The 26,223-nt window shown below is 38.5% G+C and overlaps 1 protein-coding gene across 50 annotated transcripts in view; it reads left to right on the plus strand.

Moving 5' to 3' along the window:
- The window catches only part of TTLL5 (tubulin tyrosine ligase like 5), a 267,856-nt gene that overhangs the window by 110,809 nt on the left and 130,824 nt on the right, over window positions 1–26,223 (plus strand). For 30 of the 50 annotated variants that reach the window (XR_012002256.1, XR_012002255.1, XR_012002270.1 and 27 more), the window contains 2 exons: window positions 333–734; window positions 8,255–8,439. Coding sequence is in view for 19 of the 50 variants with exons in the window: in XM_072762072.1 (XP_072618173.1) it covers window positions 333–734; window positions 8,255–8,439 (587 nt within the window). In the remaining 31 variants the exon portion in view is untranslated. The remainder of the gene's footprint in view (window positions 1–332; window positions 735–8,254; window positions 8,440–26,223) is intronic. The other 20 variants (XR_012002257.1, XR_012002260.1, XR_012002259.1 and 17 more) reach the window with 3 other exon arrangements.

The following is a 26,223-nucleotide window of genomic DNA, read 5'->3' on the forward strand; positions in this document are numbered from 1 at the left end:
AAGGGTGAAAAGCAGAGAGAGAGGAGTTAGCTGTCACTACCAGAAACCTTGTCCTAATGCCCTAATGTGTAAAATGCCTGCTCTAGTTGATGGGGGTAGTCTCAACTCCAGCTTTTAGAACTAAAAATGAACTGTTTCTGTACCAGGTGGTCTTGGTATGTACAATTCGCTAAGTTCATGATGAACACTCGCTAAAGTCTCTGTCATGATTTCCGTTTCATGCTAACATTATTTTGATATTTAAAAATGTTTACTTCATGTTTTATAGAGATTATATGTCAGTTTTTCCTAAAATGATCTGTTTTGTTTTTTGTTTGTTTTTGTTTTAATAGGATTTACCACTTCAGCAGAAAAAGAGGCTAAATTAGTCTATACAAATTCTTCCTCTGCTTCTTTCTCTGGTCCTGCTGCTACTCTTCTGCAGAAAATTCCCAATACCCATTTGTCATCTATTATTACAACCTCTGACCTCTCCCCAGGGCCTGGCCACCATTGTTCTTTATCTCAGATTTCTCCAGCTGTCCCCAGCATGTCTCACCAGCCAACAGTTTTACTGAGCACAGTCCCTGACACTGCGTCTCCCTCCATACATCCTGGGACACAGAACGTACCAAGCCCTGCCGGCCTGCCACGCTGTCGATCAGGCAGTTACACCATTGGCCCCTTTTCCTCTTTCCAAAGTGCTGCACACATCTATAGCCAGAAACTGTCTCGTCCCTCTTCAGCAAAGGCAGGTGAGTGAGAAAATGAAAGGCAGCCTACAATGTTAGCTTCTCCCCAGCCCCAAGAAAAACAAGAATAGTTATTTTTCAGTGTATTTCAAGTCAAGTATGACCCGAATAAATAACCAAAGAATTCTTAAAATAAGGCATCTAACTTTAATGAAGCAGGTAGACACATATTATTAGTGAAGTTTTTTCCCCCTTTTTTTAAATAACGGTTTTATTGGAATACAATTCAGATACTGTAAAATTCACCACTTTAAAGTGTGCAATTTGGTGGTTTTTAGTATACTCACATAATTGTGCAACCAACACCACTATCTCTTATTTTAGAACATTTTCTTTATCCCTAAAGAAACCCCATACCTATTTGTGATTACTGTCTGTTTCCTCCTGCCCCAGCCCTGGCAACCACTGTCCTACCTTCTGTCTCTATAGATTTGCCTATTCTAGACATTTTCTGTGAGTGTGATTGTGGTGTGGTGTTTTATGAATGACTTCTTTCAGTTAGCACAGGATTTTCAAAGTTTACTCATGTTGTAAGCATGTATCAGGACTTCAATCCTTTGTATGGTTGAATAGTATTCTGTTGGATGGATAGACCATACTTTGTTTATCCAATTATCAGTTGATGGACATTGGGTTGTTTTCACTTTGGGGCTATTGTGAATACTGCTGCTATTAATGTTTGTGTACAAATTTTCGGGTGGACCAAGTTCTCATTTCTTCTGGGTGTAATTCATAAGAGTGGAATCATTGGATCATAATTCATGCTTGTTGTTGTTGTTGTTGTTGCTGGGTAACTTACAAACTGTTTTCAAAGTGACTACTTTTACTGCCAGCAATGCATGAAGGTTCCAGTTTCTCCACATCCTTGCTAACACTTACTCTTGTCTGTCTTTCTGATTTTACTTATTCTGATGCGTTGGAAGTAGTGTCTCATTTTTATGGTTATCATTTGCATTTCCCTAATGACTAATGATGTTGAACATCTTTTCATGTGCTTATTGGCCATCAGTATACCTTCTATGGATAAATATTTATTCAAATCCTTTGCCCATTTTTAAATTGGGATGTTTGTTTTTTATTGTTGAGTTATGTTCTTTATGTAGTCTTAATATAAGTCTCTTGTCAGATACATGACTTTGAAATATTTTCTCCCCTTCCGTTGGTCATCATTTCATGTTTTGAAGCACAAAAGTTTTTAATTTTGATAAAGCCTGATTTATCTGTTTTTCTTTTGCACTTTTACGTTTTTGGTATCACATCTGAAAAATTATTGTCTAACCCAAGGTCACAAAGATTTATATGCATGTTTTTTCTAAGCATTTTTTGGTTTAGGCTCTCTCATTTAGGTCCTTTATCTATTTCGAATTTAACTTTTGTGTATGATGTGGCATAAGCGTCTAACTTCATTCTTTTGCATGTTATATTCACTTGTCCCAGCGCCATTTGTTGAAACAGAGTATTATTTCCCTGTTGAATTGTCTCGGCATTCTTGTCAAAAATCATTTAATCATAAATGTAAGGGTTTATTCTGGAGTCTCAGTTCTAGTCTACTGATCTATATGTCTAGCCTTATGCCAGTATCACATTGTCTCGATTATTGTAGCATTGTAGTAAGTTTTGAAGTCACCAAAAGTGGGCATCCCGGGGGGCTCAGCAGTTTAGTGTCGCCTTCAGCCCAGGGCGTGATCCTGGCGACCTGGGATTGAGTCCCATGTCAGGCTCCCTGCATGGAGCCTGCTTCTCCCTCTGCCTGTGTCTCTGCCTTTTCTCTCTCTGTGTCTCTCATGAATATATAAATAAATAAAATCTTTAAAAAAAAAAATAAAGTCACCAAAAGTGATTCTTCCAACTTTGTTCCTTTCTTCCATATCGTTTAGACTATTCTGGATCCCTCGCATTTTCATATGAACTTTAAGATCAGCTTGTCAATTTCTGAAAAAATAGGCAGATGGGATTGGATAGGATTGTGTTGAATCTGTAGATTAGTTTGGGAAATACATTGGTCAAGTTTCTAAACAGTTTAGTAATATCCATGTTAAGATGAGTTACAGATAAGCTATGTTTTGTAAATAGTCAATTTATATTTCTTACTTAGTATCTAAGTTCAAATGAAATGGACATTATAATATGTACCTTGAATCAGAGATATTAAATATCTACTTTAATAAGTCATAACTATGAATATGTGCATGAATGTGTGTGCTAATTCTTAGTGGTTATTCCTGTAATTTAACTTTCTAAGATATATAGTAATAATAATCGATAATGTTCTGGTTTGAACTGTTTTTCCTATTTGAGAGAAATTCAGTAAGATAAATATCTTCAATACCCTGTGTTAATCAAAACTTAAAAAACAAAAAACTTCCTTTTTCACACTTTTCCCAGAGAAGAATAGGGAACAAAAGGAACTAATGAGTTCTCAAAACTATTTTTAAATTTCTGTTGTGATTTATCCTTTGACCTATGCATTGTTTATAAATACATTGTTTAATTTTCAGATAGTTAGCATTCTCTACTTCTTATAATTGTGTATTTTGCTTATTTCCATGGTGGTCAGAAAACCTATTCTGAATGGCTTAAACAGTAGTAGACAACAATGAGGTAAATGACAATAATAGCCTGCAAGTGATTTGAGTAAATTTTTCCGTGGTTATTGAATAGTTCAGGAGTGACAGTAGGATATGATTTAACTTCAGACTTTCTAAAGATAAATATACAGTATGAAATTTCAAAGGTCACCATCTAAAGAGTAAAAATATGGAAATTCTAAACCTATGTGAAGAAGAAAAATGGATTAAGTAAGAAGCTTACAAAAAGCAAAAGAAATGAAACTTGAAAGATAGCAAACCAAGTCCTAATGTCAAGAGTCAAATAAATATTAATGGGTTGAACTTGTTAGAAGAGTGTCAGATTGAATTTTTTAAAAATCCAACTGTATGCTTTAACAGAGATATACCTAAAGAACAAAAAGTGGTTGAAAGTAAAAGAATAAAGAAGTGCCATGTAAATACCAACCAGAAGAAACATGGTATAGCTATATTAACATATGCTAAAAAATAGACTTTAAGATATAAAATTTTCTTACAGATACAGAGGGTGATTACATAAGACAAAAGGTAAAGGTTAGGTTTAGCAGAAAGATAAAATGGTTCTAAGTGCACCTAATAAAATAACTCCCGAATATATAGAATAAAGATTGATACAAGTACCCGAGGAATCTACAAATCTACTGTCTTAGTGGGAGCTTTCTACATATGTCTATCAATTACTGATAGACTAAACAGATTGTTTTAAGTTAACAAAGATGAAGAGGATTTGAACAAGTTGATAAGCTTTATCGGTTGATCGTGCATAGAACTATGTACCCAATAATTCGAGAAAAACATCTTCTCAAACACACATAATATATTTATAAAACCAGTCATGTTCTACACCACAAAATAAGACAAATTATATGAAATAAGACACATTTCACAGAATGATAAAATACAGGTCCATTCTCCATCTACACTGCAATTAAATTGAATGGTAATAACAAAAGATACAGCATATAACAAATCTTCATGAATGTCAGGATTAAAAGTCAGACACTGGGTGTTGTATAGAGGTGTTGAATCACTGTATTGTACACCTGATACTAATACTACACTGTATGTTAACTAACTGGAATTTAAATAAAAACTTAAAAAAAAAAGGAGTCAAGAAATCATAATGGAAATGTAAAAGTATTAGAACTGAATGAGAAAACTGCATGTTCAAGTGCTTGGAGAGCAATGAAAGGCAGTATTTGGAGGAAAATTTATTGCCTTAAAAACTTTCATTTGAAAAGAAGAAAGGCTGACAATTACTTTGTATTATGGACATTATTGAAACATAATCTAAATAAAAGAAGAGAAGGGCAAAATATCAGAGAATTCAGAAATAAAGCACACTAGAGAATATCAAAGCCAAAAGTTCTTTGAAAACCCTAATAAGATGGACAGATCTCTGGTGAGACTGATCAAGAAAAGAGAGAAGACATGAATAAATAATATAAGGAATGGAAAAGTGGTAGAGCATACAAATATTGCATAGGTGACAAAAAGAACACTGTTAAACCATTTTATTCCAATAAAATTGAAAACTTATAAAATGGACAAATACAAAAGTGTAACATATGTAAATTGACTCTAGAAGATGAAGAAAGCCTCACTAGTCCTGTAAATATTTAGAGAATTGAAACAATAGTTAAAAATCTCACAAAGAAAATTTGAGGCCCAGATAAGTAAGTTCAAACAATCTTTCAACAGGGAGATAATTCCAATCTTAAACTGTTCTTGAGAATGGGAAAATAAATAATTCTCAACTCATTCCATATGTCTACTTTAATCTTAATAAAACCAGTTGGGGACAATATTAGGAAAATTATAATTTTATATTGTAATATAATTACAGTTATGAACATAAATACAAAAATTCTAATGAAAATATAAGCCAGCCAAATCTAGCAACATATGAAAGAGATAGGACAACATGAACAAGTTTATGCAAAGTACACAGGAGGGACTTAACATTTGAAATGTATAAACAACATTTGCTACATCAACAAATTAAAGGAGAAGAACCATATTCATCTTAGTAGATGTAGAAAAAGAACTTGATAAAATTCCACACTCATTCATGATAAAGCTCTCAGCATACTAGGAAGAGAAGGAAATTCTCCCAAGCCGGAAAGGGCCATCTGCAAAATCCTACAAGAGGTATCAGTGTAAATGAGGAAATGTTGAAAGAATTCTTTTTAACGTTAAGAGCCATAAAAGATGCCCACTAACATTGCTTCTATTTAATGTTTTACTAGATCCAGCATAGTAAGGCAAAGAAAGGAAATTAAAAGCATAAGGATCAAAAAGGAGGAAATAAAATTTGTTTATTTGCAGAGAATATGTTGTCTACATAGAAAATTGAAAGTAATCTACAAATACATTTTTAAAATAAATATTTTAGCAGTATAGCTGGCTGTAAGATCAATATTAAAAATCAGTGGCTTTTTCTGTATATTAGAAACAAAGAGAAAGCATTTTTTTTTTGTATTGTGGTTAAATATATATAAAATTTACCATCTTAACTTTCTAAGTTTCTAAGTTTTTAAGTTTATAGCTCATTGGCATTAAGTACATTCACATTTTGTGTAATAGTTACCACCACCAAGAAAACAATAAATATAGGGATAAATTTAGGAAAGAAAGGAAATTTTATAAGGCTTTTTGAAGGACATTAGAGAAAACCTAAATAAAATAAGTTAAATAGACTATGTGCACGGATGGAAAGAATCAGTGTCATAAATGTTTCAGTTCTCATCAGATTGATCCCTAGATTCAATACAAGTTCAACCAGAAACTCAGTAGGTCTTTTGTTACACTTGACAAGAACAAAAATAGAGGAACACCTTATTATGACATATAAAGATATGATAATTAAGACCGTGTAGTATTGGCAAAGGTATAGACAGATGGGCCAATGGAAAAGGAGAGGAAATTAGAGATACACAGATAGAGAGAACTTTGATACATATCCAAGATGGCATGGTACATAGTGGAAAAGGAGAGGTTTCTCAATACATAATGCTGGGATAGTTAATAATACGAGGGAAAAAATGAAATTAGGTCACTGACTCATACTATGTATAAAATTAATTTCAAATGCAAAACTTAAAACTTCTAGGATAAAATAGGAGCGCCTGATTGACTCAATTGGTTAAGCATCTGACTTTTGATTTAGGTTCAGATCATGATCTCAGGGTTGTGAGCTTGAGCCCCATATCAGGCTCTGCACTCAGCAGGGAATGTTTGAGATTCTCTCTCTTCTTCTTCCCCTCCTCCATGCTTCCGCATGTACGTACATGTGTGTGTTCCCTCTTCCTCTCTAAAATAAATAAGTCTTTAATAAAAACTTCTAGGATAAAATAAACGAGACAATCTTTAAGATTGTATGATATGAAGCAAGTGAAAACATAAGCAAAACTCCTATAAATCAATAGGAAAAAGACAACTCAATAGAAAAATGATCAGTAGTGTCAGAAAGGAGGTAACACATACTTGGTGTCATTATTAATCAGTAAGTGTACAATGAGATTTTTACACCCTTAGAAGTGAAAAGAATTAAGATACTTGACAATACCAAGTGTTGGCGGGGATGTGGATCAGTAGGAACTCTCATATTTTGTTTGTGAAAGTGTAAAAAAATTCTACTTTGGTATTATGTAAATTTGAAAATTTACATACTCTAAAATTCAACATCCCATTCTTAAGCATATACACAAGAGAAATTCTTCCACATGTGCACCAGGAGATGTATTCAAGAGTGTTCATGGCCGCACTGTTTATAATAGCAATAAGCTTCAAATAGCCAAAATATCCATTGATAGGGTAAGAGAAAAATACGTTGTAGTGTATTTGTATGGAATATCAAGCAGCAGATTAACGTATTTTAAGCTATCCTTAGCAAGGATGAATCTTGAAAGTATGGTATTGAATGACAAGAGCAAATCTCAGGGAACTACCACAGTAAGATATTACTTTATAGAGCTCAAAACTAAGCAAAATTATCTAGTATTTTGTTTATGCATACACACACATACCCACACAAACACATTATTAAAGATATTATTAAAAAGGAAGGGAATGAATGATAAGGGGAGGTAAGAGATGTCTCAAGCACGTAGTTGATGCACATTAATTAGTGATATGGTTTTTGAGTTGGGTAGTAAGTTCACAGGGGTTCGTTGTAGTATTCTTTATAACTTACACATCTGTTATAAAATTTTCTATGTATCACACAATAAAGTAAACATGAAAAAGTTACAGATTTTTTTTAAGCAGTGTCACCAGATTGTATATAGCAAATGATCACAGTTATCTAAGCATTAATAAGACAGAAAGGAAACATGTTTCTACTTTTCTGGGTTTTAAACTTTTTTCTGTGAGCTATGTGACTTCCGTCATAGGAAAAATATGAGCCTTGATATTATTAAATAATTTCTTTTTGCCAGAATTTCAGTGCTCAAAAATAGTAGAACTCTCTGATATTATAGTTGAAAGAAGAGCATTTAAATATGAAAGGAAAATGAATCATTTAGTCAATATAAGATTATTGCTGTTTTTCTAGTTATGCTGTTTTGCTTTTATCTGTTTTCCCTTTTGAGCTTGGGAAGAAGGATTGTGGCTTATTTGACAGTAGATGCCACAGACTACTGACAAGTACGGCCCCATCACAAAAGATAAGAATTATAATGAGTTTTAAAACTACAACTTTTTGTTCATCAAGATTAGTAAATTCTAGCAGTGGTTGTTCCCCACTGCATATGATGAAATTTTGTGTGTGTGAAGCTTTCATAGTAAACAAAAATATATTAATAAATGCTTGTAACAAGTTGTCCAAGATCCCTGGGATTCAGTCAAGTATCTGTTGGCTGAGATTCCTTTGTCATCACCCTAAGTTTTTCAGGGTTTTTTTCCAAGATGGGTAAAAACTTTTCTCTCTTTTAGCAGGTTCATGCCATCCAAACAAGCTGCACTCGGGAATGGCTAAACCACAAAGAGAAGAAGATGGTTCTCTGTACAGCAGACGGTATAACCCAAGTATGGTTACGGCCGAGCTTCAGCGGCTGGCTGAGAAGCAGGCAGCCAGGCAGTATTCCCCATCTACCCACATCAGTCTCCTCACCCAGCAGGTACGGACAATTGGGGGACCAAGAGCTCTTTGGTCCTGAGGATTGTATTAAGGACACAGTACTTTGTCCTTCCCTGCCTTTGCTCATTTCCTGTATGCTGATGCTTGTTGAAGGAGTACTAGTTGGTGTGAGCTAAAGAATGAAAATGTTCCTCTTCATCTTTGAAGAAAATGAGCCTCTGTTTCAGGTATTCCAAAATTAAGCCTGCTAACTCTGATGTACTCATTTCATGGATAAACAGATCTGAATGTTCAGCTGTCAAATAGACTTTTAAAGGATCTTTAAAAATAACTTCTTTCTTTGGTAAAATTTTCCAGTGAGTTCTAGTCTTAGAAATCTTTTTACCAGAATGTCATAACATTACCTTTTACCTTTGGGGGTTTTTTTTGTTTTTTGTTTTGTTTTTGTTTTTTGTTTTTTGTTTTTTAACTATACCACCTTTTTGTCTCTTGATCTCAGGACATTTTATGGCTACTGATTAGTGAAGTATCTCAATACACCTTTAGCCAACACATATCATTCTGCCCATTTTACAGATGGGGGAAACTGAGGCTGAAAGAAGATAGAATCAAGGTCATTCAGGAAGCTGGATAGACAGAATTAGATACTGCAATTTTTCCCTTAAGTTGTGTATATATATTAACAAGCTTCGAACACAATGAAGTTAGGTGAAACTTTCACAAGAACTTTGGGATTGTTTTTGTCCTCCTTGCTTATCATCCCCATGGCATTTAACTAGAGGTAGAAGCCATGTCTTCTCCCTTTCATTTATGTAAAATGGCATCAAAATCTTCCAAAGAAATATAATTTAACTCCATGGTTACATTTTGCTACATCTCTCCTGCATCAGAGTCTTAATCAGTGGCAACTCTGTAATGATAATAAAGTCTAGAAAAAAATGAAGCTGAAAATAACTTCGAGCACATGTTAAAAGTAGGCAATACACTGCTCCCTGGTGGTGCCCTGCTTCTCTGTATAAAATTTAGAACCGGAATTAAAGGTAAGCTTTAGCTTTACTTCAGCCTCATCTTGTAAGGCTGTAATGAGTTTTGTGTGTAAGACTGTAATGAATTTTCTTTCTCAAATCCCTAATCGAAGGGAGTAGATGAGGTGGCCTGATTGGAAATAGGAAGCAAAGAATCTTTTGAGACTTGAGGGAAGTTGGTGTGTTAGATTTTAGTGATGGAGTGATGGGAAGAGGGATTATAATGTCATGACCATGGTAGAATGGGAAGGAATTTTGAAATGTGAAGTGGCTATGAAGAAGGAAGAGAGCCAGTGATCCACTACATGTATTTCACTGGGTCACTGACAAGAGTGTATGTTTCCAGTTTATAAATGAGCAGCTAGAAGCACCAAGACATTAGGAAAATTTCTTTGCAGTCATAGTAAAAAGAATGTAGCCAATATTAGTGTTTACATATTTTTAGCTTCTGTCATTTGGTAAGCTGCAAAGCTTGCAAAATGACAAGATTCTGATCCTGTGGGACTCCAGGGTGATTGTATCCTAATTGGAAAGTCGTTCCCTTCAGTCCATCTGTCTTGTCTGAGGAGAACTTCAGTGCCAGAGATTTTAAAGTCCACCAGACTCCTGTTCATAGGGATCTGAACTTGCCATTAGATGTCAGTCTTAACTTCTAGAGTCTGATAAGAGGGTGGTTAGTGCTTGGTACAGTGCTGAGGGAGGGGCTGTAGTAGGTAATAAGCAGGGTGGGTGGCAGAAAGTGAGTTGGACTAGCCATCTACAGATCTGTCTTCCACCACCATTGACCAGCTGTGTGATCTGGGACAGTTCACTCAACTTTCAACCTCAGGATCTTTGTTGATGGCAAAAACACAGTAGGTTCCTGAGGGTAGTATGCAAAAACTACTTTGTACAGTCTAAATGCCATGTATTTGGAAAGTATTGGTATTTCAGCCATTAATGGCTGAAAAAAAAGGCTTTCAATAATAAATGATTTCTAATCTGATTTGAAAAAGTGAGTTTTTAAATATAGTGTTATCAAAATATGAATTTTGTTAATATAAGCTTTGTTAAAGCTCAATTATATGTTATCTGGTTCCTTCTCCTCGGAGCAAGTAATTCCTTAATTTGGAACTTGGGAAATTCTTTTATTCTTCTTTTAGTAAATAATAGCCTGTTGCAATGGTGTCATATGGGCTCTGGCCCATGTGTTTACAAGTGGAGGTGCAGACCCAAAGTGGGGGCAGCTCTGCCCTTTTCTCTTGACTCAGGCCTTGAAACCTTCAAGGCAGTTTCATCAGAAGCAGCTTTGTGTTCAGTAATTAATTTAAATGCTTTTTACTTCCTCTTACCTCTGATTATTTCCTTCCAATTCCTATTTTGTGTTTGTTTTCTTTTTTTTTTTTCTTTAAATCCAGTAGGGTTAATGTTTTCTTCCCCTTCTTACCTTTTTTTGATAAGATAATTCTGTATATACTTATCCATTCTATTGTTTTCTAATTGGTTGCTTTGTTTTGTCTTTACTAATTCCCTTTCTTCTGCTTTTACTAGCTTTATTTTTCCTCTCAGTTTCTTAAGTTGGATACTTTCATTCACTCTTATTTGTCTCTGTTTTAAAGCTATGAATTTTCCCCTGAGTATCGCTTTCATCATATCCCATAAACTCTGATGTATCTTTACATTGCTTTTACGGGTAAGGTGTTAAGAGTCTTTATCACTAAATAAAGAACACAGATTTTTAAAAATTATTTGTGTTTTGGAAGATGAGTATAAAAAATTGCAATCCTTGGGTCCATTTTTGAAAAATTATTTTATTTTGTCTATAATTTCAACTACTTACCTCATTAAAGCTTTTTGTGGCATCCTTCAAAAACCTTTTCATTCAAATGTGGTTTTTTAATTTATTCATTCAAAAACATTTTATTAAGCTCTTAGGAATGTTCCAGGCTTTGGTACTAAGCCATGGAGGATGATATAAGACATAGTCCTTGGCATGAAATAACTTACGATGTGGTAAGGGCGACAGCCACATAAACACATGATAGTACTAGCATGGAATATGCATGGCAGAGATATTTCTAGGCAATCACAGAAGTCTCAAAAGGTAAAACCTAACTCATTTTGCGTATGAGAGTGAGAAGGCCGTAGCCTTCTTGGAAGAGATTATATGGAAACTGAATCTTAAAGGTAGGCATGTGGGTGGCAGAAGAAGGGTGAGTACAGGTTCCAGAATAAAAGCCAGCCTTTATGTTTGTAGGGAAATAGCAGGCTGGTTAGTGCTACTGGAGGATAGGGAATCAGCAGAGAGCAGCTAGGATGGAAGCCAGAAGAGAAGACAAAGGCTGATTTAAGGAAAGCTTTCTCTCTGAAAGAACTTCTCTAAATCTCAATAGGTTGGGAGGTTAGGGAGGCCACAGAGACACAGTTGGCTTTGTCTTTTAGCTTGATCCCTCAGGTAGCTGGCGGAGGGTAGATTGTAAGATAAGACACTGTCACCCCATTTCCCTGCTGTTCACTGGTGAAGATGCTGAGGAACAGTGAGCTAGCTAAGGGTAAAGAAAGTACTCTGACAACTCCAAAATTTTAGAATAAAACTTTGAGTTACTCAGAATTTACATCAGAGGCTGAGTTCTTAGGGATTTGCATGGCTAAGAACAGAACCTTATTTAGCTTGTAATTACTTTCACTATCTCTGTTATGATTTAACTTTCTTTATAGCCTAGAACACATGAAAACATCAAAATTTCCTTGTCACATGAAGTAGCCACAAGAGCCACTTTAGAAATGTTTGTGCCGGCATGTGTACACTTGAAATAATGCTGGAAAGAGATACATGTTCTTGGCGTACGTTATTCAACAAGTTACCCTACAGATCTGAGCAGAGGACGGGTCACATTAGTTCTTTCCCTTGGCACACAAGAGGCTGGTTGTCCTTTGGAAATGGGGTTCTTTGGAATTCAGGTTGTACATCCCTAAAAGCAGGGTTTTCTAGGAGCAGTCCAGTCACGGGAAGGGCTGCAGTAGGTGTCAGGGCGCTGGAATAGAGCATCAGCCTCATTGCCTCTGCCTCACCCCGCACTGGGAGAGGTGTGCCTTGCCACTGTAGCACTCTGCACAGATGTCGCCCTTTGTGGTTACTGCTGTTAGTGAGCAGAAGAATGTGGCCAAGGAGCCTGGCTCTGTGGTGAGGAGTGGGAGGCAGACACTCAGAGGGAGCCCCGGCCCTCTCTGTGCGGGCGAGTGTGAGATTTCAGGGCCCAGCTATCATTAGGAGCAGCTCCAGCTCTTCCAGCCTGGGAGTTTAATCAAAGGAATAACAGCAGACCACCCAGGCGAGGGCTCCAAGGCGAACGAATGTGCTGTGTCAGTCTCTCTTCCCCAGCCAGCCAGTGCCCGGGACGTGGCCAGGCCTCCTGGAAATGTGCTGACAGATACATAGGAGGGAGGAGACCCTTTCTGCTTCTCACATTTTTCATGTAGATGGAGAGTGGAAAAGAAAACCGTTCCATTTCTTTCATTTTTTGCTCCCTACCATGATACTCTTCTAGAGCAGTTCTAGAGAAGGGTGTATGCTGCAGCATAGAATGTTTGGTTTCGGGACGCCTGGGTGGCAGCAGCGGAGCAACTGCCTTTGGCTTGGGGCGTGATCCTGGAGTCCTGGGATTGAGTCCCACGTTGGGTTCCCTGCATGGAGCCTGCTTCTCCCTCTGCCTGTGTCTCTGCCTCTCTCTCTGTCTCTCTGTCCCATGAATGAATAAATAAAATCTTAAAAAAAAAAAAAAGTTTGGTTTCTCACTCATTCATATGTGAAGGAATTCTCTACCTTTTCTTCTGCATCAGAAGCCACCAGTGTGGACCTTGAGTGAATCTTAATTTCAAAATTTCCAACTTGAAGGTGAAATTGGCAGAGAGGGAGCTGAAATGATGATGAATGTTATCCAGAACTGAGGTGGATGGCACCCAGTTTATCACAAGCTTGGACATTTGGAACTCTCCTCCTGCCTCTTTAGTGTGCCCAGACACATTTGAACTGTTGTACATTTGTGTTCTGACTTGGTGTTGGTTTTCCAAGTCTAGCTCCTTTGGTTCTGTATTCTTTCTGGGTAGAAGTTAACACTTCTTTGTATTGTATACATTATCCTTTCCCATTTCAGAAACAGAAAAGGATAAATAGGAAAAACAGGAGCTCTTGAGTCAGTGAGACCTTGGAGAAGTTACTTAACCTCCCTATGCCTTGATTTCCTCCTCTGTAAAATAGAGTGATTTTGGTATTGAGGCTAATTCTCCTCCTGGGTCTCTGTGCCTCCTGGCTCTGGGGCCTCGCTCCAATTGAACCTAATTCTATAGCTCTTCTGTTGTCTCCTAAGGCTCTTAACCCACAGTGTTCCTTAGTTCCTTAGCCTGCTGTATAGTCTCTTGTTCTGAAATAACCTTCTTTTCACCCTGTCACCCCCTCAAGCTGTCTTCCCTGTACTACCAAAATTGTTTTAAAGTAACATGCCCTTGCTGCCCCCCATGCCCCTGACTCCGTCCCCTCCACAGTTACTCTTGCAGTCTGACCTTATCTCTTACCATTTTGTCCAGCAATCTCTCAGAGTTTGCCAAGGACCCTGGAACTGCCAAATTTGGTCATTTTTTTTTAACATTAATTTTTTTTTAAATTTTTTTTTAATTTTTAAAATTTAAATTCAATTAATTAACTTATGTTTTATTAGTTCCAGAGGTAGAGGTCAGTGATTCGTCAATCTTATATAACACCCAGTGCTCATTACATCACGTGCCCTCCTTAATACCCAACACACAGTTAATGCATCCCCGCACCCCCTGACCCTCCAGCAACCTTTAGTTTGTTTCCTATGATTAAGAGTCTCTTACAGTTTGTCTCCTTCTCTGATTTCCTCGTTTTATTTTTTCCTCTCTTCCCCTGTGATCCTCGGTCACCTATTTTTAATCCTCATTCTCCCGCAGTATGTGGCACTATTATTGACCACCTCCTACCTGAAAACTTTTCTTAGCTTCTTTAACCCTTCAGTGATTTCTCTGGGAGCTCATCCTCCTCTTTCCCTGAAGACTAGATTCCATTTACAACATTTTTAAAAAGCCACTGGCATTATAGACCTCAAATATATAAAACTGGCAACAGCAGGCTCTCCCTGATTAAAGACAGTGGGATGATGCCTGGGCAGTCTGCTTCTTCCTCTTCTTTGTAGCTCTCCTCCAGCACAGCTCTGAAGTCAGGGTGCAAGGCAACTGTTTTTTCAACATACAGTTTCCCCTTGGATAAATTTTCTCTTCCCATAGCTCCATCTGGTACTGTTCTGTGGATTTCTCCCCTGTATACATCTTAAGTGTGAACCTCTTTGCTGAGTGCCAAGTTCAGACTTCCAACTGTCAGGCATTTCTACCTCACTGTATTACCAGCATCCAAAACACACAATGCATTTTAAATGTATTTTGAAAATACTAAAAAAATAGTCCATCTAAAACCGACTTGTTTGTCTCCCTTTTCTCTCTTGGTGTTGGTGACACTGTAGTTCTCCTCAGGGTTTAGGTATGGAGCATTTGATTTATCGTTGTCTCTGTTTGCTTCTTCATTCCTTGTGTCCAGGGAGTTGCCAAGTCTGATTGATTTGGACTCCATAATGTCTCAAACCTATCTTCCCTGTTTCACTTTCACATCGACTGTCCTGCTTAAGCCCTGAATTATCTTAGCTGGACAATTGCAATTACCTCTGCTCCGCTCTCCTGGCCGGCCTCTGGTCTACCTGGTCTTTGCTATAAAGGAATCTTTTTGAATCACAAGTCTGGTGATAATACTCCTTTGCTCAAGAAGCTCAAGGGGGCTTTCTGTTATCTACAATGTAAAGCCCAAGCTATTAAATGTTCTTCAAATCCGTTATTTAGAATCTGGCTCCAGGCTACTTTCTTCCATCTGTCCTCCCCCATCACACATGGCTTTGTGCAGCTCACCCAGAATTTGTTCAGCTCCACACCTTAGTTTTTGCTATCTTCTCATGGGAAATGCTCTGCTGTCATCATGTTTAACCTTATACATCCGTCCAGGCTCAACATAGATGCTGTTTGGCTCACAACCCACTTGGGAGCTTTCCTAATGTGATCTGAAACTGGCCCCTGTACTCAGAAAGCAGGTAGAGATCAAAGAGGCAAGCCACTCCAGGTTGGGAGGCAGTTTTAATAATAGCAAAGGGAACTTACATATGAGGCTTGTCTTGGGTGGCAGCAAGATGAATGGATCCCCACACCTGCCTCCAAATCTTAAAAATTTATAAAGAGGCCCTAACTGCACTCAGTCATATATACCATGCACGTATTTTCAGCACATCACCATCTCAAGGCTGTGTCCTTAGAGCAGCCTCTGGAAGTGGAAAAGGCAAGTGGAACCCACATTCCAAGGACAGGAGGAGGTGGTAAGGAGCCTCTGAGTGCCCCGGTCCAGTTTATGGGTCAGTTGGTGGCCATATGTTTCTCATGGTGTTCCCCAACAGGTGCCCCTTCACTCAGAGGCATGTCATTTCATGCATCACACTATGTCCAGATAGTTGTCTCCTGCAACAGTGAGCTCTTTGAGGGTAGTGTCCTGTGCTGCCTCAGAACCTGATTCATGAGTAATACTCAGTAAATGTGCTCATTCTACTGGGCTGTAAGTTACTTGGTTGAGGATGGTGACCAAGTTTCACCAGTTTTTTTTTTTTTTTTTCAGCTTTGGTATAGTGTATGTACTCGGTACATTTTTGAATAAAGAAATGAATGAGGAACCCACTGCTCCCCCAACCAGAAGTCATCTTTCTACTCTCCATGCTTCTTTAGCCCCTCATTAGTCTCTCTGTATAGTAAACCTTTTTATAGTGATTTTGGATCTCTTCTTTCCTGTCGAGTTATAATCTGTGTGATGGCACTTCTTCCTAATTCATCACCTAGCATAGCACCTGTGTACTAGGTAGGCACTTATCACATCCTTGCTAAATTAAAAAGAATCTCTCTTCTGCATTTTGTTGGTTTTTATATTTTTTTAAAACTCTTGCTCTTCCATGTTTTTTCATTGACAGTACCACACTTGCCCTTCATCATAAAGCAGCCGATATTGGCTGAATGTCTGCTTTGCACCAGGCACTGTGCCGAGCACTTTTTATCATCTCTTTAATCCTAGGATGTAGATACTTATTTTTTACAGATGAAGAAAACAATCTGGAAGGATAAGTGAGTATGCTAAGGTCATACAAATGGCAAGTGACTGAACCAGGATTCAAACCCAAGTCTGTCTGATGCCATGCTCTTTCTCTCAGTTTTTCCCTGCCTCCTCCTGTGGGAATCAGGATTCTAACCCCTCATCAGCTAAACACTGCTGCAGAGTGCTAGCCAAGCCAGTGCTTGAGCCTGCAAGAGAGACCTGGAGAGTTGAACTGTTTTCGTGATTAGAAGTGCTTTTCTACTCTCCGAAGCAGGTTGAGAGATGTGTGACTTTGTCTAGATTATCAGTTATTTGTTGAGTAAATGAATATTTGTTAGAATGAACTCTTTATTAGATTATTTTATGGTGACATCAGCTGATGCTTTGAGTAGGCAAAACTCAGCCTTCTTAATCTGCGGAGATGCAAAAATAGTGGATTGATTTATTATGGTGGTGGCAGCCCCCATCGACTTCTAAAAACCAAATATATAAATTGAAAACACTATCCAGCAATTTAGCTGTTTTGTAATGTTTCCCAGTAATGTCTCAAGTTTTAATCTAGAACTGTTTATAGATTTTGGAGCCCTAAATGTCAATATGCTTATGTGTATTATATAAATGACAATGTTTGACAGAGGGGGTACATGACAAGAGGACCTTGTGCTGATGTATTGGAACTACAGAGATTCCCAGCTTTTCATAACCTCTTAAAATTTAATTAACTTTATAACTCATATCTTTTGGTGATCAGAGTGTAGATTTCTTGAGGTTCATCTTATTGGCATCCAGGAACTGATACAGGAGTTGAAGCTGTCTTAAAATATGTTGGTTGGTGTGGCTAATGATTTAATACATTCTCAGGAAGTGCCCTTGAAATAATGGTTAAAAAGATAGCTGTTTTAAGGATGATTGTTTTTCATGTTCTTGGTTGAATATTTCTCTAGTGTTGAAAATAATGTAGTAAGTGATCTGGCACTTTTGGTTTTCCTTTTCTTTTATCTTGAGTGAAGTGGATCTTGGTCCACTGGTGTTTCCTACTCCAGGACTGCCTTTGGTTCTAGCTGCATACATTAAAACAAGTCAGAAAGGACTTGCCACTGCAATTCCATGTTCTAGATCATTCAGCGTCCCATGGTCAGGAAATGAAAGTTTCTGTGGCAGGCTTATATGAATGACACAGAGACCATTATTCTCAAGATGATATTGGTGTAGTTCTGAGGACATTATGAATGCAGATGTACACAAATTAATCTTCATATCATCCTGAGTGATTCTTAACCTTTTCAGAGTCAGGGATCCCTTTGAGAATTGAATGAAGGCTATCTTCTTCTGAAAAAACTGTACACTCAGAAATCTGCATTAATTTGAAAGAGTTCATAGACACCCTCCCACTAGGCTCCTTCTTGATGCCCCCTGACTCATGGCCTCCAAGTTAAGAACCTCTGAAAACTTTTAAGGTAGCATATGGCTTATAGTAATGATAATTTGGCCAAAAATGATCACTCCAAATCTTTTATTTTTTTTAAGAATTTATTTATTGGGGCACCTGTGGCTCAGCGGTTTAGCGTCTGCCTTCGGCTTGGAGCGTGGTCCTGGGTCCTGGGATCAAGTCCCACATAGGGCTCCCACAGGGAGCCTATTTCTCTCTGCCTGACTATGTCTCTGCCTTTATGTGTCTCACATAAATAAATGGTGAAATCTAAAAAATATATATATATTTATTCACAAGAGACACACACACACACACACACACAGAGAGAGAGGCAGAGACATAGGCAGAGGGAGAAGAAGCAGGCTCCATGCAAAGAGCCCGATGCGGGACTCGATCCCGGAACTCCCGGATCATGCCCAGAGCCAAAGGCAGACGCTCAACCACTGAGCCACCCAAGGTGTCCCTAATCACTCCAAATCTGTGATCACCTTTGCTTCACATATTCTGTATATATTTCGGTGATATCCCCCAATGAGGGTGTAATCTCTACATAAGCAAGGGTTTTTGTCTTGTGGGTTTTTTTCATGGTTCTTGCTCAATGCTGCGAAGAAAGCCACACAGTAGCTGATAGATATTTGTTGAATTAATGAAATAATCTTCTGAAGCTACATCTCTAGACCTCACGTGAGCTGTGGTGAGATTGTAAGCTGCATTGGGAGCACTGTGCCACCAGTTGGCTCACATTTCAAGATATTATTTGATCTTTCATGTTGAATTCCCAGCCTCCATTTTGATAAATTAAATACATGACGTTTGCAAATGCCTAGTGAGCCTGAGGTTCAAGATCAGTTTCACTCAAGATAAAAGAAAAGGAAAACCAAAAGTGCCAGATCCATACTTACTAGACGATTTTCATCACTGGAGAAATACTAAGAACACATGCAACCCAATCTCAAATTGAGTGTCAGCCTTTTGCAATTTCAGTGCCAAGAAGAAATATACAGTATAGACATTGTGCAGACAAGGAGTGAAAACTGTATGCAAAGCTCTCATTTCCCGTGTTTGAGAACCTTGCCCAAGGCTTCAAGACCAGGCAAAACTCATCTCTAAAATTATGCGGGCTCTAGCAAGAGCAACACTTACCTCTCTCTAATCACTGATTATTTTATTTCCCATTATTCCAAAGCAGCCCCTCCCTTGTGGTATTTGCAAAAAGAGGTAATTTGGAACCTTTAATTTCCTTTCTGGGCTTCCAGTGACATTAATCACTTTTCCACTCACTGGTGAAACTAGCTGCTAGCTAGAGGCTCTGTGTGTGTGTGTGTGTTTGGGTCTGGTTGAGACCCACTTCATTTAGTATATAAATCTTTTGTGCCTGCTGGGCTAAGCTCTGAGTATACAACAATGAATGAGACAGTAATTTGTGGGTCAAGATAGGCAAATAAACCTGCAATTATATTATAATACAAATCATGGCATGAAGCTCTTTCAGCTCTACCACCATGCTCCTTTAAAAAAAAAAAAAAGATTTTACTTATTTAGGTGAGGGTAGGGGAGAAAGCAAGAAGAGGGACGGGGCAGAGGGAGAGGAAGAAGGAGACTCTCTGCTGAGAAGGGAGCTCAATCCCAGGACCCTGAAATCATGACCTGAGCTGAAGGCAGACACTTAACTGATTGAGCCACCTAGGCACCCTACTAGTACTACACTGTTGAAGAAGTTTAATGACAAGGCTCCTTTACAGCTAAGGGAGATTATTTATAAAAAATAAATTCGACACTAGGAAGTAAGTGCAAAGTGGTAGCAACAGGATTTCAGGATCCTGCTGTGTTGAAGTGGTTTGAAGGACCTTCTTAGAGGCAGTGATAAAATACCAAAGAAGCTTGTGATCTTCCATGTTGGGGGTAATCCCTGCCTCCTGGCATAGTTATATATTTGCTGGTTGTTTTTTCCCAAGCAGCAATGATAAACCTTGGTACTGTGTTAAGAAAGGTAAAAGTCATGTGAAAACCCACAAGCCCTAGTCAGCAGAGGGCTACATTTGTAGCAGTGGAGAATTAATGGTCTGCTATATGGAGAGTGTTTTATCCTTAAGGGACTGATGGCACATACATACAGAGGCAGATGCCAGTTTATGATTGACCTGGTAGAAGACTCGAGGGCTCATGTTGAATGCCAGTATCTTATTTTTCTCATTAACCTGTGTCGTCTTCCCAAATATCTATTACAACTTCACCATCCTTAAATATCAGTTTGTTTGATATTGTTCTGTGGTGGAGCTGGAAATTACAGCACAAATGGTCGTTAAACACTGATTTAGGAAGAACTATGGCTGGAATCTAGGATTCCAGAGTCACTGCCTTGGGGTTCAGAAGATGTCCAGAAAGGATCCTTCAGGCCAAAGCCCCTGCTTATTATTATTTTTAGTTCCAAGCTCCTGAGTGCAATTCCTAGCTTTGGTGATTTGGGCTAGAGAATATCTGATCCAATGTCTCTTTTTGCTTACCAGGCAGGCCACAGGCCTAGACCAAAGCCGTCTAGTTACACCTTCCCCGCAGGCCCACCCCCCCGCAATCCTGATCCTCAAAGCATTCTGTTGAAGAGAGGCATAGAAAGGGTAAATCTAAGCAAAGGTGTATTTGCACTAAGGCCCACTCTCTGCCCCTCCCTTCTCAGAATGCCAGGCAGCACTATTTTGCCTTACTGCTGCATGGGAAGATAGATCCAAAAGAGCTGATCCAAGAAGAAACCATGAACAATGAACATATAAACTCAAGAGCTTTTATCATTAGATTGCAAAATGGCTCTCTATCTCCAAGGCCCAGCACTCTTCCTAAGCCTTAGGAGGGAAGTGAGAGGAGCCCAGCAGTGCCATATCCTACATCCCAGACTTGGTACCACTCACCTACCTGACTGCCATGGCTCTCAACAAGTCTTAATTTTCCTTAATAGTTCCTTTCACCCCAGCCCTCAAAAACAGCACTAGAGATCTCTACGTACAGCATGATTCTGATAGAGCCCTACTCTATCAGAACCCTTGAACAAACTTATGTTCTGTCTTAGGTCTAGAGCAGAATCTTTAGTCTGGCGTTCAAGGATCTCCCTGAGCCATTTTTCTTTCTTTTCCTATATTTTATTGTTCTGAGCTTTAGCCAAATTAGACTGCTTCTTTTCAGACATTTTTCCTGCTTATCTATCTCTGCATTTTTACTTAATTTTCCTGCTCAAGGAACCACCACCACCCTGCTACCCCCACAGCAATTTTCTTACCAGTCCTTTCATGCCCAGCTCAAATGTCTTCTTTGAATTCCCTTAACTATTTATGATGGTAGTTATCACTTTCTAGAGGCCTTAAATCTTACCATCTGTCCAGGTGTCTTGTCTCACTAGGTTACCAGCTACTTCATGGCTTGAGGGCAGAAGCCACATCTTAATCTGTATAAACTCTTAGGATTTTAAAAATTTATTTAAATTCAATTAACATATAGCGTATTACTAGTTTCAGAGGTAGAGTTCAGTAATTCAGTCCTTTTTTTTTTAAGATTTTATTTAAGAGCAATTATGAGAGAGAGAGAGAGAGAGAGAGAGAGAGAAAGAAGGAGCAGGGGGAGGGGTGGAGGGAGAGGGAGAAGCAGACTCTTCACTGAGCAAGGAGCCAATGTGGGGCTAGATCCTGGAACTCCAGGATCATGACCTGAGCTAAAAGCAGACACTTAACTGAGCCACCTAGGTGCCCCGCATCAGTCTCATTATATCCCATGTCCTCCTTTATGTCCATTACCCAGTTACCCCATCCCCAAAATCCCCTTCCTGTACCCTTAGGATTTTACCCAAGGCCTTGCTTACAATAGGCAGTGCAGTAGATATTTATTGGATTATCTCTGAGGTTTGGACTTCTTTTGAGTATTCAGGTGTGCAGCATTTCTAGAGCATGCCAACTAGAGCTACAGAGATCCAGTTAGGCCTGGCCCTGGATCCTCTTTGGATACCAAAAGGTTATATATCTGGGTGGGTGGTGGGTATATTCTGGGAAGCCATCAGGGCAGTGCCATCATATTTTAATTATAGTGCTGGCAGCAGCACTCCTTTTAGCAAACAGCAGTAACAAGCAGTAACACTTGGGCGGGCCAGCCGCCGGAAATTGGCCTCCCTCTCTGTTTCTCCTACCCCCTTTTCAATCCATCACCTGTATTTATTCCTACTGTAATTTAAACACCTGTCTAGATGGAATGTGTGCAATGTGTCCTTACTCTACACGTTCAGTTATTTGCTCACCTGCCTTATTTGGATGACTGGCTCTAAAATAAACAGCATTTTGGTATTAAAAGAAAAAATGCACTGAGGTCACTGTGGCAGTGGACAAGAAGAAGGGAATGGGAGTGAAACCGCTGGACACGGTGCTCCAGGAGAGTGGGAGCAGAAGAGGGAGACAGCAAGGGTTGTGAAGCATCTGCCTCAGGCTTAGGCAACGGTGAGATCCTGAGATCCCGTGACTAGGTTTTCCCATGGGCAATCATTGACTTAGGTGACCAGCTAGAGAAAGGCTGACAGAAGAATATTCAACAAGCTAAGCTGGTTGTTTTTAATGCATAAATATCTTGGTTATTTTTTAATGACCACTGTTTCTCAAGGCAGCATCACAAGTAGACTCCAAATTTTCTGAACCTTGTTCTTATCCATTTTATCCATGTTTGCATCCTTGGCAAATTGAATGATTATTCGTGTCAATGTCTGAACATTTGGACAACATTGAGAACTAGTAAAATCTTAAAGCTCCTGATAGGATTATCTTCTCTACTCCTTCCCCTTGGGTTTTTTATATCTTGCTCTTCACCCCATCAAGGCATTTCTGCTGGTACTTGGAAGACCTTCTGAACTTTGTGCGGAGAACCCCGGAATCCTCTTTACTTTTCACCATCTCTTATAAGAAGTGCTTCCTTGACTTTAACACGCTCTTAAGAATTACCTGTGGATCTTGTCAAATGCAGATTTCCTTCCCTGAGGTAGAGGCTGACTGAGAGTCTGCATTTTTATCAAGCTCCCAGGGATTGCAGATGCTGCTGGTCCAAGATAGAATTGTAAATTCCAGACTCAGTGGGGCAAGGCAGTGGGAGTAGCACAGTGCTTAGAAACTACAAGATTGGGAGATTTTGCATCCGGCTGACCAGGAATTGAAACTAGGGGCTTATAAGTAACAATTATTTGTTCTTGGGCAGGTTATTTTACCTCTCAACCCCTATTTTCCCATTTGTAAATGAGGGCAGTAATTCTACCTAACAGATTTATCTTGAAGATTAAATGAGTTTATGTATAAATATACCCACATACACTTAGAACAATGTCTGGCAAAAATTAAGTGCTCATTAAATTTGGGTTATCATTAGTGCTAATAATATAACTTTGTTGCATTTACTGTTACTGTAGTGAACTTGAAAAGTTTTGTATTTTAATAAAAATTAAGGTAGAATGTATTAGAGGTTCAAACACAGATTTACATGGTTCTTACAGATGTGTACTATCTTTCGCACATGAAGATGTTGATATCCATTATCAGCAAGGCATGTTATTTAATTACTGAAACTAATTAAGATGGGTTTTAAACTATCCCACCTGTCTTCCAGACTCTCGTGACCAGTGGCATGAATTCATGAGTTGGCCAGCCTGGATTTAGTAGCATAGACTGTGGTCATCGGCCCAGAGAATCCACCTAGACCATTGGCTACAAGGGCCACCTTAATAGTCTAATATTCCTAACAAAAAATGATCAGTTCTTTCTCTTATAACTGGTGCTATGTCTTTATGCACTATAAGCCTGTCCTTCTTTAAAATTCTTTAGTGTGAAATGTTCATTATTATTGAAAATCTGATTTTCAATATATACCATTTTCCGTTTCTCTTCATCTGATGAAGCTTTGTGTACCTGGAGAAATATAGATGGACAGAGAAGCAGATGCAGCCTGGTGACAGCCATATTCATCATCCTTCTGTCCTGTTAGGAACAAACCTCCAGATGTGAAGCCTAACTGGCTTAGACAGTTTCAGGCCTGGCCCACTGCTGGGAGATTTACCCTGCACTTAGGTCTTCCCTAGTCAAGGCAAGATACTTCTAGGGCCACAGTTGATGCTTGAATCCATTTTAGTTCATTGACTCCTTCTGCCTCTCCTGGAAGAAACTGGGAAACTGAAAGCAAGACCCAGAGGCTTTCTTAAAGTCATTTAATCTAGAAATGATTTGCTTAGACCAAACTCGAGCAAGGTCTGTACAATAAGATTCAGCTAAATCTGGTTGAGGCTTCAGAGCTGTGCTGTCTGATAAGGTAGCCAGTAAGTGCATGTGGCTTTTTAAACTTAAGTTATATAGAGTTTAAATTCCAGTTCCTCATTCATACCACCCACATTGCAAATACAGTAGCCGTAGCCACATGTGGCTCTTTTATTAGGTGATACAGACTTTTAAAAAATATATTTTATTTATTTATTCATGAGAGACACACAGAGAGAGGCAGAGACACAGATGGAGGGAGAGGCAGGCTCCCCGCAGGGAGCCTGATGCGGGACTCGATCCCAGGACTGGGATCACGCCCTGAGCCAAAGGCAGATGCTCAACCGCCGAGCCACCCAGGTGTCCCTAGGTGATACAGATTATAGAACATTTCCATCATCACAATACATTCTGTTGGATCATACTGTTCTAGAACAGGGGTTGAAAGTAGGTTCATCTCCTTTGTCACTTCTGATTGACTGGCTTTGGCTGGAGGACTGTGAAAAGAAGATTTTGAGCCCATATCTAAGTGAGCTCCAAATTATTTATTTACTAGCAACATAGGTCCTCGGAAGACTGCGCTGAGTGGGTGGGAGTAGTGGCATAGGTCCTGGGTGTCTTCTAGACAAAAACCACAGAAGTAAGAATAGAATATTTAAAATAGAGGATCAGTTGTTACTATTTAAAGAGACTAGTTATATTTTTAACACAAATCCTTTGGAAAGAAAGATGAGAAGCTTTAAAAGTTTTGTTATTCTTAATCTCTCATTTAAGTAGTGGGCCCCTTTAGCTGTTTTCAAAATAAACTAACAATGGTACTTTCGTATAGAAGGAAATCACAGTAGCTACCATTTTTTTGTCTATCCATAAAATAAGGAATTGATGTTACATGAAAAAACAAAACCTACCAGGAATCTAAAATTAATTTCGTGTTCTTGCTACCACCTTTTACTGTACCTGCTAAGAAACAAAACTGATTGAGAATGGGTTTTTTTTTCCCTACTTCTTTAATGTCCTCTGGTAATTTGAGGTATCCAATTATATTTTCAAAAATCTCTAACAATTAAGGATAGCTAGGATTGTTTCCAACTAGTTTTAAAACTAGAGAATGAATTTTAAAACAAGAGTACCAGTTCTGCAACTGTTATATAACCTTGAGCAGGTTAATTATTGTAAACTCTCTGAGCCTTAGTTTCTCCTTCTCTGAAAGGGAGTATAATGGGTGAGGAGTGATGGGTAAGGAGTGAGATATAAAACCTCACTTAAAGTACCTGACATTACTACTGCAAGAACTCAAATGTTAAACCATGTTTTTTGGGAAAAAATATACCAGATGCACTTGGAGGAGAATATTCTCTGTTCTCATCTTGGCCCTGCACTTAGTAGGAATGTGATTTTTGTGTAATTGCTTACTCTCAGTTATCTAACAGATTTTAGTTTCCTCTTTTGTAAAATGGGGATAATAGTAGGACCTACTTCAGAGGGCTTGTTCAGGATTACGTGAGATAACACACATCAAACAATTCAAGGACATTTGGTACAGGGCACATTGTGAGCATTCAGGCATTCGGTAACTTAGCTCTTATGATAAAAATGATGTTTAAATTAGGAGTGGCCTTGCCAATAGAGAGAAGATTCAACACATCTGATATTTCTTCTCCTTCCCATTCACTAATCTCTAAACTACACAGTTTATGCTAAACATGGTAACGTGTGTACATTTTGTTTATTTTATTGCTGTTCTATAAATTATTAATAAGCCTCTTTTATTAGGGTTTTGGCCCACTGACTGAGGCTGTAATTAGAGAAGCCGTTAGTTATCATAAAGACCTTTTTCAAGCTCCTGTCTCATTTGAAAGGCCTGATGATTAAAGCAGGGAGCAGGGCAAAAAGGAAGAAGGCTCAGCGAAGGCTCAGGGCAGGAGTGAATTCAGTCCTG

This window comes from Vulpes vulpes, chromosome 6, assembly GCF_048418805.1.
Source record: "Vulpes vulpes isolate BD-2025 chromosome 6, VulVul3, whole genome shotgun sequence".
Classification (NCBI taxonomy): Eukaryota; Metazoa; Chordata; class Mammalia; order Carnivora; family Canidae; genus Vulpes; species Vulpes vulpes.